This window comes from Limulus polyphemus, unplaced genomic scaffold, assembly GCF_000517525.1.
Source record: "Limulus polyphemus unplaced genomic scaffold, Limulus_polyphemus-2.1.2 Scaffold142, whole genome shotgun sequence".
In the NCBI taxonomy this organism is placed as follows: domain Eukaryota; kingdom Metazoa; phylum Arthropoda; class Merostomata; order Xiphosura; family Limulidae; genus Limulus; species Limulus polyphemus.
Genome location: NW_013665752.1, coordinates 371,371 through 388,299, shown reverse-complemented (window position 1 = coordinate 388,299; position 16,929 = coordinate 371,371). Strand labels below are relative to the sequence as shown.

The following is a 16,929-nucleotide window of genomic DNA, read 5'->3' as shown; positions in this document are numbered from 1 at the left end:
TTCTGTGCATTGGTCTTTAAGAGCGAAGAAACATTCTAGCGACTTGACGTTTTATTTGACCATTATCAAATTTTGTCTGTGAATTTCGCCACTCGACGCAGGCAAAATAAAACCAAGAAACCTACATCAATCAGAAGGTCGGTTCAGCCTTCTGATGTTCGTTTAACTCATAACTTGGCAGGTTTTTTAGCTGTTACTGAAAACAAGATTGAATTGGTTGAGTTCTTATAAGTGGTAATTTCAAAGCAAGCCACATAAGCTGGAATGCCTGTTATTGTATTTTCAGGAGGATTTATTCAGCAAAGTCAGGTTTTTTACAGCCAATCAGATGTTGCTGTGATATTCCCTCAAAGCTCCCCAGATGAAGCAAATACACGTGTAATATTGCACTATATCCATTCTAGCATTTCTGTCATTATTGTACAAGGTCAAGACTCACATACATGTTGCTGTTACTACTTGCCCATTTTGAAAAATTTCAGTGTGAAGAGCTGTGGATGAAAGCAGATTCTCAGAAGCTTCCCGAATTCACGAACTTGTCTCTGTTTTGTCACCATTATCAAATTGTCCAATCTTCTGCCGTTTCCTCAACATCCTTTTTGACAGGCCATAGCGAGAAATCAGCTTTAGAGATGCTTTTTTGAGCACAGCACACTCCTAGATGAACTTGTCATTGCCACTTTGACATCAGAAAAGATAAAAAATGCTGAAAGTTTTGTATGTAAAATTTTCGATTCTGTTCTTGAAACTAATAGCATTGACCAAATACGAGTGGCCCATTTCAAAAATGATCAGCAGTTAGAAAAATGTCTTCTAACTTGTGATTCTCTCAAGTTTCATATCATGAGAGTACACTACCAGGCTCTCTTTTGGCAACAATGATTATGGTTGGATACTTCAAGATGGCCAGTTACAGCCGGTTCTGTCTTCTCTACCTCCAATACCAGAAGTATGTGAAGACCTGATCACATGTAAGTTCAAGACGAGATGTCCAACAATACGATCCAAGTGTGAAAAGACAAATACTGTGGGGCATGCAAATGTGCAGGCGATTGCATGAACATGGACATCTAGTTTTTCTCCTTATAATATTTTCTAAATTAACATATGACCAAAGCTATTCTCTACTATTGTGCATTGATATTGTGTTTCAATTTAGACATACCAGAAACTATTTAATGCAATTATGCAGCTATGGAAATGGCAGCCTATACGCCTAAATATACGCAGCCTTTGGGGTGCCATTCTGGATTGTTTTTAAGTTTTCTGGAAATAGGAGACAAATAGTACATTTGTAGTCACCATTTTTGAACTCAGTATCCAGAAACTGACCCAAACTGCACACTAAAAAAATTAACTCTACGTATTAAAAATATATATAACCAAACTCCAGGGGTAAATGGCGACCATTTTGCTTTGCAATTTTGACAGTGTAGGAGCCATTTGCCAGATGGACAAACAAATTTTTGAATTCAGCACCCCCAAATTGACCAAAATCAATTGTTTGACATAAATTACCCCCAAAATAATTGAACCATCTTTTCTAGCAGCTTTTCTGGAAAAGTGAACCAGACTATTATTTTAGTGTTACATGTGCTACTTTGTAAAACTGTTTATTTATTCTCTTTGTACGTTAGATGGTTTTAATGTAAAGGGTTTTTATGTATCATTTCATTTAATTGTCTGTTATACAGTTTATTGCTTGTATTTTGGTGGTAAAGAGGTCTGTTATGTTATAATCATTTCACTGCAAGTCCTTTCTTTGAATGTGCGATATTTTTTATCCTTCAGTACATATTTTTTCCAACATTCTTATCTTGTATTGCGTTATTTACCTACTTAGCTATATCGGACATAATTAAGCTTATAAATTCATATAAGGAGGATAAAGGAATGAAATGTGTTACATGTGACAAGCCAAAAGCCTGAGTATGACCGAAATAGTGGCTATATTCCTCCCCGTGCTACAAATCACAGAAAAAATTGTGAGTTTTAAAATTGAACATTAAATACATGCAAAATATTTTTAAAATTAAGTTTTAATTAACGAAATTCGTCCACTTTTGTGAAATATAGTTGAAAGAACATATTAATTGCATGTATTTCCGTCTTGTCAGACAACTTCAGATAAGGTAAGTTACACAGTTTATCAGAGTGCTAACTATTTCAATATCCTAAAAACAATGACTCATACACGTGTTTTTCTTAACTCTGTTTTAATCCTTCATTTATGTATTGCTGTAGATACACAAATCAGTTCGTTTATAAACTCAATATATTCAACTTGACGTTAAATTCAACTCTCCCAACTGTACAAGTAAAGCTTATGACTGGCATCCGTCATCACAAAAGTTATAATATTCTAATAAAATTAAAAGACATTTTACAAATTGGTACACACTACAAACATTTCAAAACAGCAACGTGTAAGTTAACAACTCTTCAACTAGATCTTAACAAGTGAGATAATTCCCAAAATTATGAAAATATAAACCCGCTACTAAACACTTTTCATCACAGCTGTCTGCAGCTCATATTTCATTTCCCTGTTTTAGGTTTTGTCTGATGTGAACAAGAACACATCCTATATTAGCACAGCGTATGTCAAGCTACAAAGCTACTAAGAACATGTATATGAATATTAACGAAACACCAAAAGCAAGAAACATGTTGTAAAAAAACGAAGCATTCTAGAAATAAAAAACAGCTTTATCTATTCACTTAAATCATTTTAAATAAGGTATTATACGAATTTTATTCACCAAGCTATATCCAGCATTTTATTTTTCACTCACTGAATGTATAACATAACAATCTATACTTACTTTTGATCACCAAGGTTAATTTATTTGATTATTTCTTTTTCAAATTATAGAATAATTCAACTAGTGAAATTAATTTTTTTTTTGCTATTACTAAACAATTGAGACATGTAACTCCCTTCAAAGTGTTACAGGGCATCAATAACATAATTCTGTTTTCTAATCTTCCTGAATACTCCCGTAAGATAGAATAGTTAAGTTCACAAAATCTAGCCTGGTGATTAAAATTTATGCGTCTGATTTTTCATGAAAAAATTAACTTTTTTTTTCTTATTTTTAACTTGCTCAAATGGATTATATCAGCAAACATTTCAGTGTCGACGACAGGGGAAGGTTAGGGGTGGCGGTGAGCCAGACACACTAAATATTTGTCTGGCTATCCAAAACTTTCCACTATAAACTACAGCTCACAGAATATAGTATTTTAGACACAAATAAACTGTACACAGAAAGACCCTGCCCGACAATACATCATTTCACCTATAGGTTAGTCTTCTTACCTTCGTAGCCAATCAGAGTAAGAACAGAAAACATTTGAAAGCTTTTTTGTTTGTTTCTTATTAAGCGCAAAGCTACACAACGGGTTAACTGTGCTCTGGCTACCACAGGTATAAAAAAAAAAATGTTCAACGTTATAATCATTAAAACTTACCACTGAACTACTGGGACCATTCGAAAACTGCAAAATGTTATACAAAATTCATTAGTCGAAAGTAGGTGAACATTATATAGAGGTAGTGTGAATCAATTTTAACAATCGTTGTTTAATATGTGGTTTTATCCAATGAACTATTGGGCTTAAAAAGCTGTTTTATCATCTTTTTATCATAGTAAGTCACCAAGTAATTTTTAGTTTACTAAAATAGAAATTCATAAATACATCCTGCAGCAAAAATAATCCTACTTTAGATCTTCTTAGATTATCTTCCATGAATCTATTCTGATCATAGAATATAATAACAATTTGTCCCCGAACGCATTTTTCTATTACACCTTCACCTACCCCTACATTGAAAATCCTGTACTAACCACTAAAAAAGTGCACTCCCTTTAGCTAAGTATTTAAGACATTAAATGCAAAATTATCCAAACATACCTAAAATTTCTTACAAGTTTAGTTTATTTACTCACATATTATATACTTTTAATTTTCTCTGTTAGCTGACCTATAGAAGAAAGAATTTCCATACATAATATTAATGTGTAATTTCACCTGCCTCCTCCCTTCAATAGCACAGTTGTATGTCTGCGGACTTATATTGCTAAAAGCCGGGTTTCGATACCGGTGGTGGGCAGAGCACAGATAGCCCTTTGTGTAGCTTTGTCCTTAATAACAAACAGCAACAACAATTTCGCCCATTCCACATATGGAGTTCTTGGATTTACGTCCATTCCACATATGGAGTTATTGGATCTACGTCCATTCCACATATGGAGTTCTTGGGCTTACGTCCATTCCACATATGGAGTTATTGGATCTACGTCCATTCCACATATGGAGTTCTTGGGTTTACGTTGTTTTACTTGCTGATTATTTCACTTAGCAAAACAAATATTTGTATATGACAAAGAAAAATATGTTTTAGTTAAATGTTAAAATGAACAACAGAATCAAGTATTAGACTTTCAAGCTGACTCCATGAATTAAAAAACGAAACTGTGTTACGCCAAACAAAGTTATTGCTTGAGATCTGAAGGTAATGAATTTCGAAAGACTAATCTAAGCTAAAGAGGAGCTTCAAAACAAATAGACTAGCCCAGATTAAACAGGCAACTGGGAACAACCAGAAGCTAAGGCTAAAGAAGGATATTAAAAGAGACGGAAGTCATAAAGGAACAGCTCAGGCTAAATAGATGATTGAAATGAGACAGAAGATATAACACATTAGTCCACGCTATTGAAGATGCCTAAAATACAAAAAGACTAGCTCAGGAGATCAAAAACTGAAAAAAAGCTATAAAATTCTACCTCAGGTTAGCCAGGGACAAGAAGAGTTAGGAACTGTAACACATTAGTCCACGCTACTGAGGATGCCAAAAACACATAGGAGGCACAGAAGACTAGCTTAGGAGATCAAACACTAAAAAAAGCTATAAAATCCTACCTCGGGTTAGTCAAGGACAAAAAGAGGTAGGAGCTATAAAATACTGGTTCAGGCTAACAAGAGACCATGAACAGAAAAAAAGAATAAATGTATTAAATTACTCTCATAACGTATGATAATTTGCACCATTCTGATATTATTGTGATTCCTTGCAAAGTTGAACGAATACTATAGTTTCTTAGTTTTATGGATGGTAAATACCTTATTTATGGAAAGTTAATATCATTCAAAGATTAACAATTAGATGCTTAGTATGAAATATAAATTTTATAATCATTCAACCCTAAACTCTTTAATATGAGTACGATAGTTATGTTAATTAATGAATGTAAATTAACTGCATTGTACTGTCTCAATAAAATTTATTCTAGCACAGAAAACATACACACACGCAAATAAAGAAAGAATGAAGTTTTTGATATTTATATGTTGCCCTGAATTTGTTTTTCACACTCCTGAAGATGACGTGAACGACATCGAAACATGTAGAATGTCTTTTGTACGACCAGTGATCATTTTTGAAATGAAAATTTAATTGTATATCACACAACGTTGATCGTTGACTATATTGATATTTTTAAAATATTTTTACAAGTTTCGTTGAATTTTATCCATTATGTATATAGGCATTTTGTGACCTAAGCGTCAGTGTAGTATAGAAAAAAAAGCAACAACCATGAGAATCATCCCAGCAAACTTTGATTCTTGATGCTTTCAGTACCTTCATGCACCGTATTTTCGATATGTGTATATAACAGTATGCATATATATACTGCATTAAATTATGAAATCGTATATTACTCATACAGCATTTTTTCTATTAGAACTATATGTATCGTTTATTTTGAAAACAAAAATTTTGTGACATGCGTTTTAAGACAACACAACTGTACATTCGTGATACGTTATTTTTCGTTTATATCGTAACACTGTTAAATATTGAATTTTAATAATATTCCAGATACAGACCTAATCTAAGGTGGTCCTATTAATCTTTGAGAAAAATAAAGTCACGTGTTTTAATACAGTATGATTTTGAGGTTCCTTACATTATAATCTATTATTGCCATATTTTAAACTATGCAGTTAAAAAAGCAATTACTTTTATATTTTCGTTAAAATACAATGAAATAATATTTTTTATAGAACATTATATATGTATATGTCTTTGGTACTACACTCAAATTATCAGGATGAGACACAATATACTACTTCTCATGAGTTTGTTATTCATTCAAGACGTTCACACAGTAAGCCAGAAAAGCTTCTGAAACACAAATATTATTAAAAACCTAATCAACTAATAAATAACGTATGTCCCGTTAGAAAACAATGAGTAGACAAGAGCAACTTTCGAATCTGTAACATAAATTGTATGCCAGTCAATACTTTCTGGGCTAGTAATAAGAGTTCGATCTACACTTTATCACGTTCAGTGTCAATGAGCAGACTCTACTCATAAAATGGGTTTCATTCAACAAATAGTTATCTTTTGCATAGTTGGACAACGTGTTTTTTTATTTGATCCAGAGAACATTTGGCGGTAACGATCAAAACGATATTGTGCTCCCAAACGACGCTAAACATTATTAAAAGTTAAAAACAAAAATCATTATATTATACAACAGTCACCAAGAATGCTTTATAAAACCTTATTTCATTTGACTCATCACATTTTAGAAATAACGCCTTAAGTTTTCGTTAATAGTACAAATCAAATAAAAATCTCATCACAAAACCTTTGTGACTAGCAATCCTCCATTAACTTTCAGAAATATTCGTAGAGCTTGTGATAAATATTCATCGTTGTTCAATAATACAAGTTCGCATCTTTTTATCACTCTACTTAAGGGCACACAGTTTTAAAATGACTCATTTCTTTGTCCACTTTTACAGTGTTCCAACTGTTACGAGTATTATCATAAATAAAACAGTTTTACTCCAAATATGTTTTATTTATGTTCACATTTTTGCATAGGATTATCTAGACCAGAATTACAAGAGAAAGAGAAAAATTTGCAGGGAACATCTGTCTCATGTCTTAATAATAACACCTAGGATATATAGTTTAATATCGGTTCATTAGGTGGTTTCTATACTTTGAGTCGTTAGTTTAAGTTAACAGAGTAATTTCACTTAACCAGACTAATATATTAAATCTTTATTAAATTTAATGTAACAAAGAAAATAACATAAATTTAATATCACACCCGAGTAAAAATCTACTTTGAAAAAAATGACAATAACTACACCAGTCAAAAAGACTTCAGTTTTGTTTATTCTAAGACCGATAATACAATCTACTTCAATTAAGCCTAAGAACTAAATATTTCTTCTCAGTTAATCTTGCAGTAAAGTATCCTTGCTATACATTACTTTTTTATATACACGTGTATTTAGATTTACTCGAGAAGTATTTCTGCTTTGAGTCTTCAAAACTAGGAAATATATATATATATATATCTCCATTTCTATGCTATTGTTAAAATCTCTACATGAAGCTTTCAATAAAAGACTGACGAGTATATGTAACACCTGAAATATGTGTTAATTAGGTATTATCTGCGTTTTTGTAGAAGTGTTGTTATGGAAATAGAAAGATACTACTGATTTCGAATAAATATATGTTGTATATCTATCACAAACAATTCGATGATTTCCTTAGTGTTTCAAAATGTTGCTGACTTTTGCTATACATTTTATGATCTTTTATATATCACTATTTGTTTTAAATTTTACAGCAAAAATATAACTAACCATCCTACCTACTAATTACATTTTGTCCCATGGCCGTTATATCAATTCTTGTTTTTGTAAATAGAGGTCCTAAATATTTATAGTACGGAAATGTAATGTCTTCATCCTATTTTTAAAACAAATATTTTTTTATATTATTCAATACTAGAATCAATTTCTATTATTTTGAGAATAGCTACTTAATATACAAGAAACACATTACAGGTGATGACAAAAACTATATTTCTCTCTCTCTTTGGTACACGACCACGTGTGATCGATTATTAGCAGTGTGTTTGAATAAATCACATAACAAATCGATTTAAAAAAATCTGCAACTCAACAAATCTGTTGCACCGGGTAAACATTTTCAAAAAGATTTCTTTTTTTTCTTCTATGTGCTATATTGTATAGAATATATATAAGCAAGACCTTTTTGTAAATGTAATGCTCAACAATATCACAGCTCCGTCTCAATTTCACAATCATAATCCAAAAATTATATAATATGAATACATAAAAACAAAAACAAAGCATAATGTACTTTTTTTTATACAAACACAAGATTTCTAGCTTATGAAAAGCTTCTTGGTATTACCACATTTTATTATATAACATTTCATTTTTTTCAGCAAAGAAAACAACTGGAGTTAAAAGTCCTTAATCGCTGAGCCTAGCTTTGAATAAGCATGTAACCGAAATACAGTTACTAAGAAAGAAACAAGGTGTATTCTTTGATGAAATAAATCTTTCTTAATGAGGCATCTAGGATAAGAGAAATTTGTAATGATGTATCATAATACTTTTTTTATGATATAGCTTTACGTGAACAATGATGCAAACATACTTAAGTCGCTAATGTTTTTATGAGCCGCCATGATTTGATCTCAATGATATCTTTAGTTACACTTCATTTTCAATCAGGATTGGCTATAAGCCAAAACATAAAACTACAGAAAAAGAGGGAACACTGAGTCAGTAATTATATAAATGTTATTCCTGTAAAGTTACATCTATTTTAACCTTAATATTGGGAAATATTGAAATAACTAATTAGTTTATGATCAAAATAATGAATAAATTGTTATATAAGTGTTATCAATATTCACATTATAGTGAATTCTCCTTGATGAGACTTCGTTCAATATTTAACTACAGTACAAATAAGACACGCCAAGCTAAATTCGAACTCTTTACAAATCGGGTAGATATTCATACTAATATCTTTCAGACGTTTTTGGAGTTAGTACCTGGGTCTAGTTAACGGAAAAGGTGCTTTCAGTTTCGCCCAAATTAACTTGTTATTTTCCATATACCAAATAGAGACACGTTAATTGATTGTTTAGTGTATACGCAAAGCAAGAAATATATGACTAAAATAATACATATATGTATATGATAAAGCTTGACTTAAAATTTCTAAACCTGATCGAATCTGAAATAGTTGATACTAATTTGATTTCCAGTTAATACTTTTTAATTGGGCTGCATTTAACTTAGAATATCTTGTCTTGGATTAAACTGACCAAACTAGGAATGAAAACATTATTTCTCCAAGTACCAGACATACTACTACACACGCTTTCGTTAACTATGAACTTTATCATAAGTACACTTACATGAACATAAGATCGGTATGTTTAATAAAAGCAGTAGTATAGGCGTTATTTTAGAATTCCGAGATTAAGTTTGACACAACGCATCAAGTTTTCTAATGAAATAATGAAATGATTTTCCTGGAATATTTCATAACTTGTGTAAGTTACAATTACAATTTTAATATATATATATATATATATATTATTGTGCTAGTTTCCAAGTTGCTTTAGTAATTTCATACTAGTACCAAACCAATTCTGACCGTTGTGCTGTGACAAAAACAAGAAACTTCTGTTATTATGGACAGAGAAAAAAAGATAGATGTTGATATTATAGATGTTTCAAATATATATATATGCTTATATAATAATCAGTTTCGCTACCTGTGATCACAGTTTACAAACATACTATATCATTCTAACATTCTTGTGATTTTTGGCGTAAAATACAACGATGATGGTAGCAATATAAATGAAATGCTTATAGCCTTCAAATGTTTCTGCTAAATTATATATGAAAGTAAGTTATCACTATAAATGTGCTAGTATATAATAGCATCTCTATATGAAAAAACATTGTAAAACATCCTGCCTTAATTCAAACGTGTACAATTCAGAGGTAGTTCTTACCATGAAAGCTAACAAACAATTCTCTAGCCTTCCATGTAACGCTGTCCAACAAATCATTGAAGAACAGCATAAGAATAGCATTCTTCACCACATCATTACGATCATAAAATAACATCATCAGAAACGACAGCGATACCTCACCTTTATCTAGTAAGAGGGTATATTTGCTGTAAGCTGACATTGGTCATGCGGGCTTTCGTTGCAGCTCCAATAACTTACTGTTAAATCTTTCGACCATCTTTAATGTGGTGAATGTGTCGCTTATGATGGATGTGCCTTTGTTGGTGCGGAGGAGTCGCTGTTCGAACCGTCAAGAGGCTCATTACTTTGTACCGGGGAAAAGAATCTCTCTGTAAATAATAAATAGCATTATACACAATTCAAATATTTGTCATCTTCCAGTAAATATATATGTTACGCAACAGGTAAGTTTGTTTGTTTGTCATTAAACACAAAGCTACACAATGGACTATCTATCCTGTGCCACCACTGGGTATCGAAACCCATTTTTAGCTTCGTCTCTTGCATTACTTGTAGACCAAATTGGGAGAGTTTTTAAATTGTGTAAACGTTTCTAAAGTTTGGAAGAAAATTTACTGACGAAGAAAATTGTACACAATGTAGAAACTGTTCCCTTAAATTCTATGTACAATGAGGAATTTAAACAAGTCAAAATTCAAATTATTGACCATTAGCTTACAATACTTACATTCGTTAATATTCTAACAAGCCCTACAATTTAAACAAAAAAATAATTAATCTATTATACATTGCATATTGATGAAGAAAGTATTTCAGAAAGAAGATGTATCAAGTGTAAGAGTAAAAAACAACAACAACTGAATAAAGAATCAATATAACAATACTGGTCATTGGGTGAGAAGATCTATTGAATTTCGAAATTTTAGCCAATAAGTAAAAATAAATTGTATCGTTAAACTATGGTCAACGACTTAAATGAAATGATGCAAGTTGGAATAATGTTGAGTGAGAAAGCCAGTTAATGTAGAAATGATGAACATATGATGAGAAAAGAGATTGAATGTCATTATCTGTTAGTCAGTGAGTAAGTGATAAGAAAATGTTAAGGTGGAAATTGTGGTCAATGAATAAAGAGAAAGAGTGAGTGATAAAAAATGTTTATTGACTGAGAAATACCACAGAGTGTCATATGGTGTGGTCACCAGCGAGAAGAGCCACTGAACATGAATATAACTATCAATGTGTGAGGAGAAGAAACTGTGAATATTGAAATAACTATCATTGAATGGGAAAATGTCTTGGAAACAGACATAACAATAGACACATAAAATCACTGAGTATATAAATAACTGGTGATGAGTGAAAAGAAAAAACAAATAAGGAGTAATCGAAAACGAGAGAGAAAAAATATATAGGTAGAAATAAATATCTATTGTTCAATAACTAAGAAACAAATAATTTAGAACTGAGCTACTGAATATAAAATTAATCGCGAACGAGTAAGAAGAACCGATAAATGTATAAATAATGTAATAGCATAATAATAAAAATCAGTGAATACAGAAATACTGCTCAAAGTTAGAGAAGTAAAAATCATTTTAGAAATAATGGTCATTATATTAGAAGAAAGAGTACTAATAAAAATACTGGTTGAAAAGTACATAATGGTCATTTAACGAGCAGAACCACTGATTTTAGAATATAATCAATAAATGTATTAATTCTGATGAAATAATGTGCTCAATAAAACTTTGTTAAGAATTAGAGAGAAACTGATATTCATGTAAATGCTTTGGTAAATTAATAATAATGTGCACTGATTATACCATGTTGATCAGTTGTTGAAAGAAAACAGAGATAAAATATCAACACATTGTACAAATACTGATCACGTTCTGAGAAGGTGCAAAGAACGCAATAGATTTGATCAGTTAGTGATAAGTAGACTTCATGTGACAACTTGACCAATCACTGATAGGGTATACTAAATATTTTAGTAGTAGTCAGTTAATTAAACCATGTACTGAATATAACAATACTGTTTACTTAGTGATAAAGCTCATTAAATGTAAAAAAAATATTGGTAAATAACTTAAAAATTAATATAACATTAATGATGTAGAGGCCATCAAATACAGATATATGTGAAGAAGTGAACTGTATACTTTAACAAAATTACATGTAAGAGAAAAAAGTTACTATAGATGTTTTGAATGCAAACTCATTTCCTATCATTACTAAAAGGTACGTGTCACAACTGTGATTAATCAATAATGCAATAAGAATGTTTTTAAGTGCACCAATGATTGTAACTTAGTGAGATAATGCAAAGATTGTAACATTAAATGAATAGATTTTGTTTTCAAGCTTTTCATACACAAATACAACAAGAAAACTCCTCAGTTGGCTTGCTCCTCTGCTCTCTTAAGATAAGCACCTTTATTCGGCAATATTCCACTAATTATTAGCACAAATACTTTAAGCATATTATAATGTAAGGAAAGATTGAAAATAACAAAATTATTGGCCTTATGGACTCAAAGAAATACAGCTTCTTGAATATACCTTGTGTATCTTGAATATTCATTTTTCTAAGTTTGAGTTAGTTGATATTAAAACAAATTGTTTGGTGAATACATCGTGAAACAATAGATGAGATATTATTGTTTCACAGGTTTATTACAGGAAATACTTAGCCATCTAAGATAACCCAGACTAAAATTAATTACCTGCCGATTCCATTAAATTAGAAACTATAACTACTGCTGTGCTATGAGTTTTCATTAGACTTTGAACATAACAGGTTGAACATAAATGTTTCATTATTTTTAAATATCATACTTTGATTGGTTATTAAAAATGGCAAAAACTTCATTTGCTCGACCATGAAGAAAATATTAAATTTGTAGAAACCCATTTTCGACCACTAGTTGGCGCCACAGTTCAATAAACGTTTTAAAGACTTAACATTCGTGACTAAAAATTAGTTTGGTCAAGGCATAGAGGAAATAAATTTATGCATGTATAAAACAATAAAAAAATTTAACAGCTTAAATACAGATAGCCGAGAGAAAAATAGTTGATCTGAATGCTTGTTCTTCTACCATTTCTTTCAGATGACTTGTTTAAATATAGATTACTGAGACAAAGTTTCATTAGAAAGTAGGAATTTATTTGTGGGAATTGGCGAAAATGATATATATATATATATATACATTATTTGGTATAATTCTTGCAAGACATTACATCAACCAAAAACTCGTTTTCACTTCGTAGTTGCCGTAGCCTAAATAAATGTTTATAATAAATTCCAGTTCAACGAACTCTATAAAAATTTACAATATGAATATAAGTTATTATCACATGTGAAAAATAGAACCATCAGAAAGTTAAAAGAAGAAACTTATTATACTAATAATCCTAAAGAGGGAGCTTCACTTAATGATTTGTTAATATACCTCATAACTCCAACAGAGGAAGTTGAAAAGAAAACAAATCACGAATTAAACTAGAGTAAAGCCAAACTTTGTTTAATATTTTTCTCTGTTAAACTAGCATAAGACAATAACAAACCTTCTGATCCTAGCATATGTGAATGTTCTCCATCAGAAGGTGTTAGCAAGCCTGCCATCATATTGTAGTCGATATTCTCGTCAAGAGTGATGAACGGAGGGTTCCAACGAGAAGCTGTTGTGGCTCGTGAAGTGCTGCGAGAATTTGTCATTGACGAAGTAAACATGCCAATGCTGGTAGAGTTAATAACTCCACTCATTCCACCGCTTGGATTGATATTTGAATATGATAATAGCTAAATGTGAAAAGGTAAAATACTTTAGCATCGAGAATCTAAATAAACGCTAAACATAAGGGCTGCTTACTATAGATTATTTGGAAATAGATGCTGGTTCAGAAACATTCACGAATATTTTTCTCGGATTATTCAGTAAAACTAGCTTCTACATCTTATACCTCCAGCAGATATACACTGAAAATACTTGTACACAAAGTAACATACCTGAGACTGTGAGTGAAAGGGCGAAAATCCATGGTCAGTTCTCCCAAAAGAAGTAGAAATCACTGGACGGCTAACCAACGGCATGTCATGTCCACTAGACAACATATGCCCTAAGACAGAATGTAAGCGGTATTTTTGAAAAATAGGAAAATATGCATGGTTTTAAGATTTTAGTTTAGTGAACTTCCATTTCTAAATTTAAATGGTTTTGTTTATTATGAATTTTGTGCAAAACTACACGAGAGCTCAAAAAAGACTAAATTCAGATTTTAGATTTCATATGTATGCTTTTGGGGAAGCTGTGTTGAGTAATTGGATTAAACATTTTACATTATACAAGTGTACGAACATAAGCTTTGTAATTAACATACGTTCTAGATACTACTGCTGAAGTGTATCATTGTGGTGAAGGCAACTAACGTTTCGCTACGTTCACAAACTTTGTTGACTACAATGTTGAGTACTGAGACAAATTTAGTAACTGAAGATATCATATATTTAACACCTACCACACGAGCCAGCCGGGTATCTTGATGTGGATAAAAAAAAAAAAAGAGTCATTCCGGGATAGTTTGGTTGGTTGTATTAGACAAAAAGAAGTCGTTTGACTATTTCGAAGTCTAAGTCGCTGGACCAGACTCACGACTAGACCCATGACCTAGCTTGAGACAATGAGAGCCAGCATGGAGAAATTAAATTAAAGATGTAAAGTAAAACGATGTGGTAAGGAAACACACTTGAAATTTTCTAGAAGTTGTCGTGAACGGGGTTTAGGTGTAGTGATTAAGCTAAACCGTGGATTCAGGTCGGATGAGGAAAGAACTCATTCGAAAATATCCCAATCTATTTGATATACCAGCCGAATCGAAAATTCGGCAATTGGTTACTGCATTGACAACGAAACAAAAAACAAAAACGGGCACAATATTATCGTTATCTTCCAAAAGGATTCATAAAAAAAATATGCCCCCCCAGTGGCACAGCGGTATGTCTGCGGTCTTACAACCCTAGAAACCGGGTTTTGATACCCGTGGTGGGCAGAACACAGATAGCCCATTGTGTAGCTTTGTGCATAAATTCAAAGCAAACAAACATATAAAATAAATTATTAGTTTCAATATTTTGTGAAACAAAAGACACAGTAAAGTCCAAAGATGCAATGTGAAGTTGAAGAAGCTAAATAAATCCGTTACTAAATTCGTTGTGTTTTAAATTAATTTATTGTATTTTTTTATGAATCAAAAGTCACTTATTAATATTTACATTCCTATTTTATTTTGTCCTCAAGTGACTAAGTGGTAAATCTGAAAGCATATAACGCTAAAAACCAGGTTCCAATACCTGTGGTGGGCACAGTACAGATAACCTATTGTGTATCTTTGTTCTTGACAACAAATAAACAAAAACATTATTTTATTTATTAATAAGTGCAATTTTTGAATCTGCACGTATTTTAACTTTTTCTTTGCCACTTCAATAGTTTTCAGCTCGTCTGTTCGTCTATCTTACCTCAAGACATTTCTCTATTTTGATAAGGGCCTGGCTTTTATAAATTAAGAACAGTTGTCACTTTCCGTGGAAATATTGTCCTTTAAAGCTTCTACACCCTCAACTGTATCTCTTTCTTTTTACTAAACCTACATCTTTTGATGAGACGAGAACCAGTATCAAAAATATTGTTTTTTGTTCTCCACAGCTAAGTTTCGGACAATGTAATGTATATATATTCTACAGTTTCGAATAATTATAAGAATATGATTGTTTGTTAATAACAAAGTCAAATGACCGGAAACTAGATTTGTTCTTTTTATGCTTTTAAAAGACACTCAGAAAAAACAAAAACTCTTACAACTCAGAAAAAACTCCAATGTCTCATTCATAACATACAACCGACATTCAATAAATCAACGTAAAATAAGGCTCTGTTTTTCTATTAATTTCAAGGTTTAAACTCATCACGTTTTGAAAAGAAAAAATCCCATTTAATCGAAATGTTCTACTAATTTCAAGGTTTAAAGTCATCACGTTTTGAAAAGAAAAAAACACATTTAATCGAAATGTTCTATTAATTTCAAGGTTTAAACTCATCACGTTTTGAAAAGAAAAAAACACATTTAATCGAAATGTTCTACTAATTTCAAGGTTTAAAGTCATCACGTTTTGAAAAGAAAAAATCCCATTTAATCGAAATGTTCTATTCACTTACATAATAATAAGCCATACTGCTATGCATTTATTTATAAATTGCTTGGGTAAAAGAAAATAAAAAAATTCCCAACATTTATTGTGTTTTTGTTTACTCTCCCATTGTTGATGGGTTAGAAAGAAACGAAATGTTTCCAATTTGACTAGTAAACAGGTTTTCATATGCCTTGTTTTTTTTTCTCTAAAATGGATAAAATGATTTCAAAAGAGGCATTATTGCAGGGCCCTATTAGTTGGAGTCTCTTTAGCATAAACCGTGTAACATAAGAAGTTACACAATGAGAAATCAAAGGCGATCCATCTTCACGAATCTATACATCATGGTAGAAATGTCAACAATAATCTGCAAGCACAGGAAGTTGTGAAAAGAAAGAACTGTTTCGAGACACTATTATATTGCAGTTAGGAAGAGCTGTGAATGGTAAGGGACGATCAGCTGTACATCAGTTTACAGACAGCTGCAATAAATAAATTTTGATAATTTTGTATCATCTACAAATCAGCTGTCAATAGAAAGATCCACCTACAGTGGTGTAAAGAACTTTATAATTAGACATCTGAACAATGTAAATGTCATATTATAAGATAAATCTTGATACACGCTGTAACGAATTTGTTGTTATATGTTTATTTTAATACCAACGTTTGTTTAGGTTAAATTTATATTTAGAAACATACATAGCTTATATTGTTAAATATGTATTGCGAAACTCCCACCTATTCTTCAAAGTTGTAGAAGAGTCTCGAGAGTAAGAATCAACAATATATTTGTGTACGTAAATACTTGTGTTAGCGCCAGTACTGTTACGTAAAACTGAAATTTCTAGAAACCTCTA

General features: G+C 31.4%; 1 protein-coding gene across 3 annotated transcripts in view; it reads right to left on the bottom strand.

Moving 5' to 3' along the window:
* Window positions 1–3,854: 3,854 nt before the first annotated feature.
* The window catches only part of LOC106474824 (nuclear factor 1 X-type-like), a 108,909-nt gene continuing 95,834 nt past the window's right edge, over window positions 3,855–16,929 (bottom strand). For all 3 annotated transcript variants that reach the window (XM_013935517.2, XM_022380031.1, XM_013935541.2), the window contains 3 exons: window positions 13,889–13,998; window positions 13,447–13,681; window positions 3,855–10,241 (listed from right to left, as the gene is read on the bottom strand). In XM_013935517.2, coding sequence (XP_013790971.1) covers window positions 10,153–10,241; window positions 13,447–13,681; window positions 13,889–13,998 — 434 coding nt within the window. In that variant the 3' untranslated portion in view covers window positions 3,855–10,152. The remainder of the gene's footprint in view (window positions 10,242–13,446; window positions 13,682–13,888; window positions 13,999–16,929) is intronic.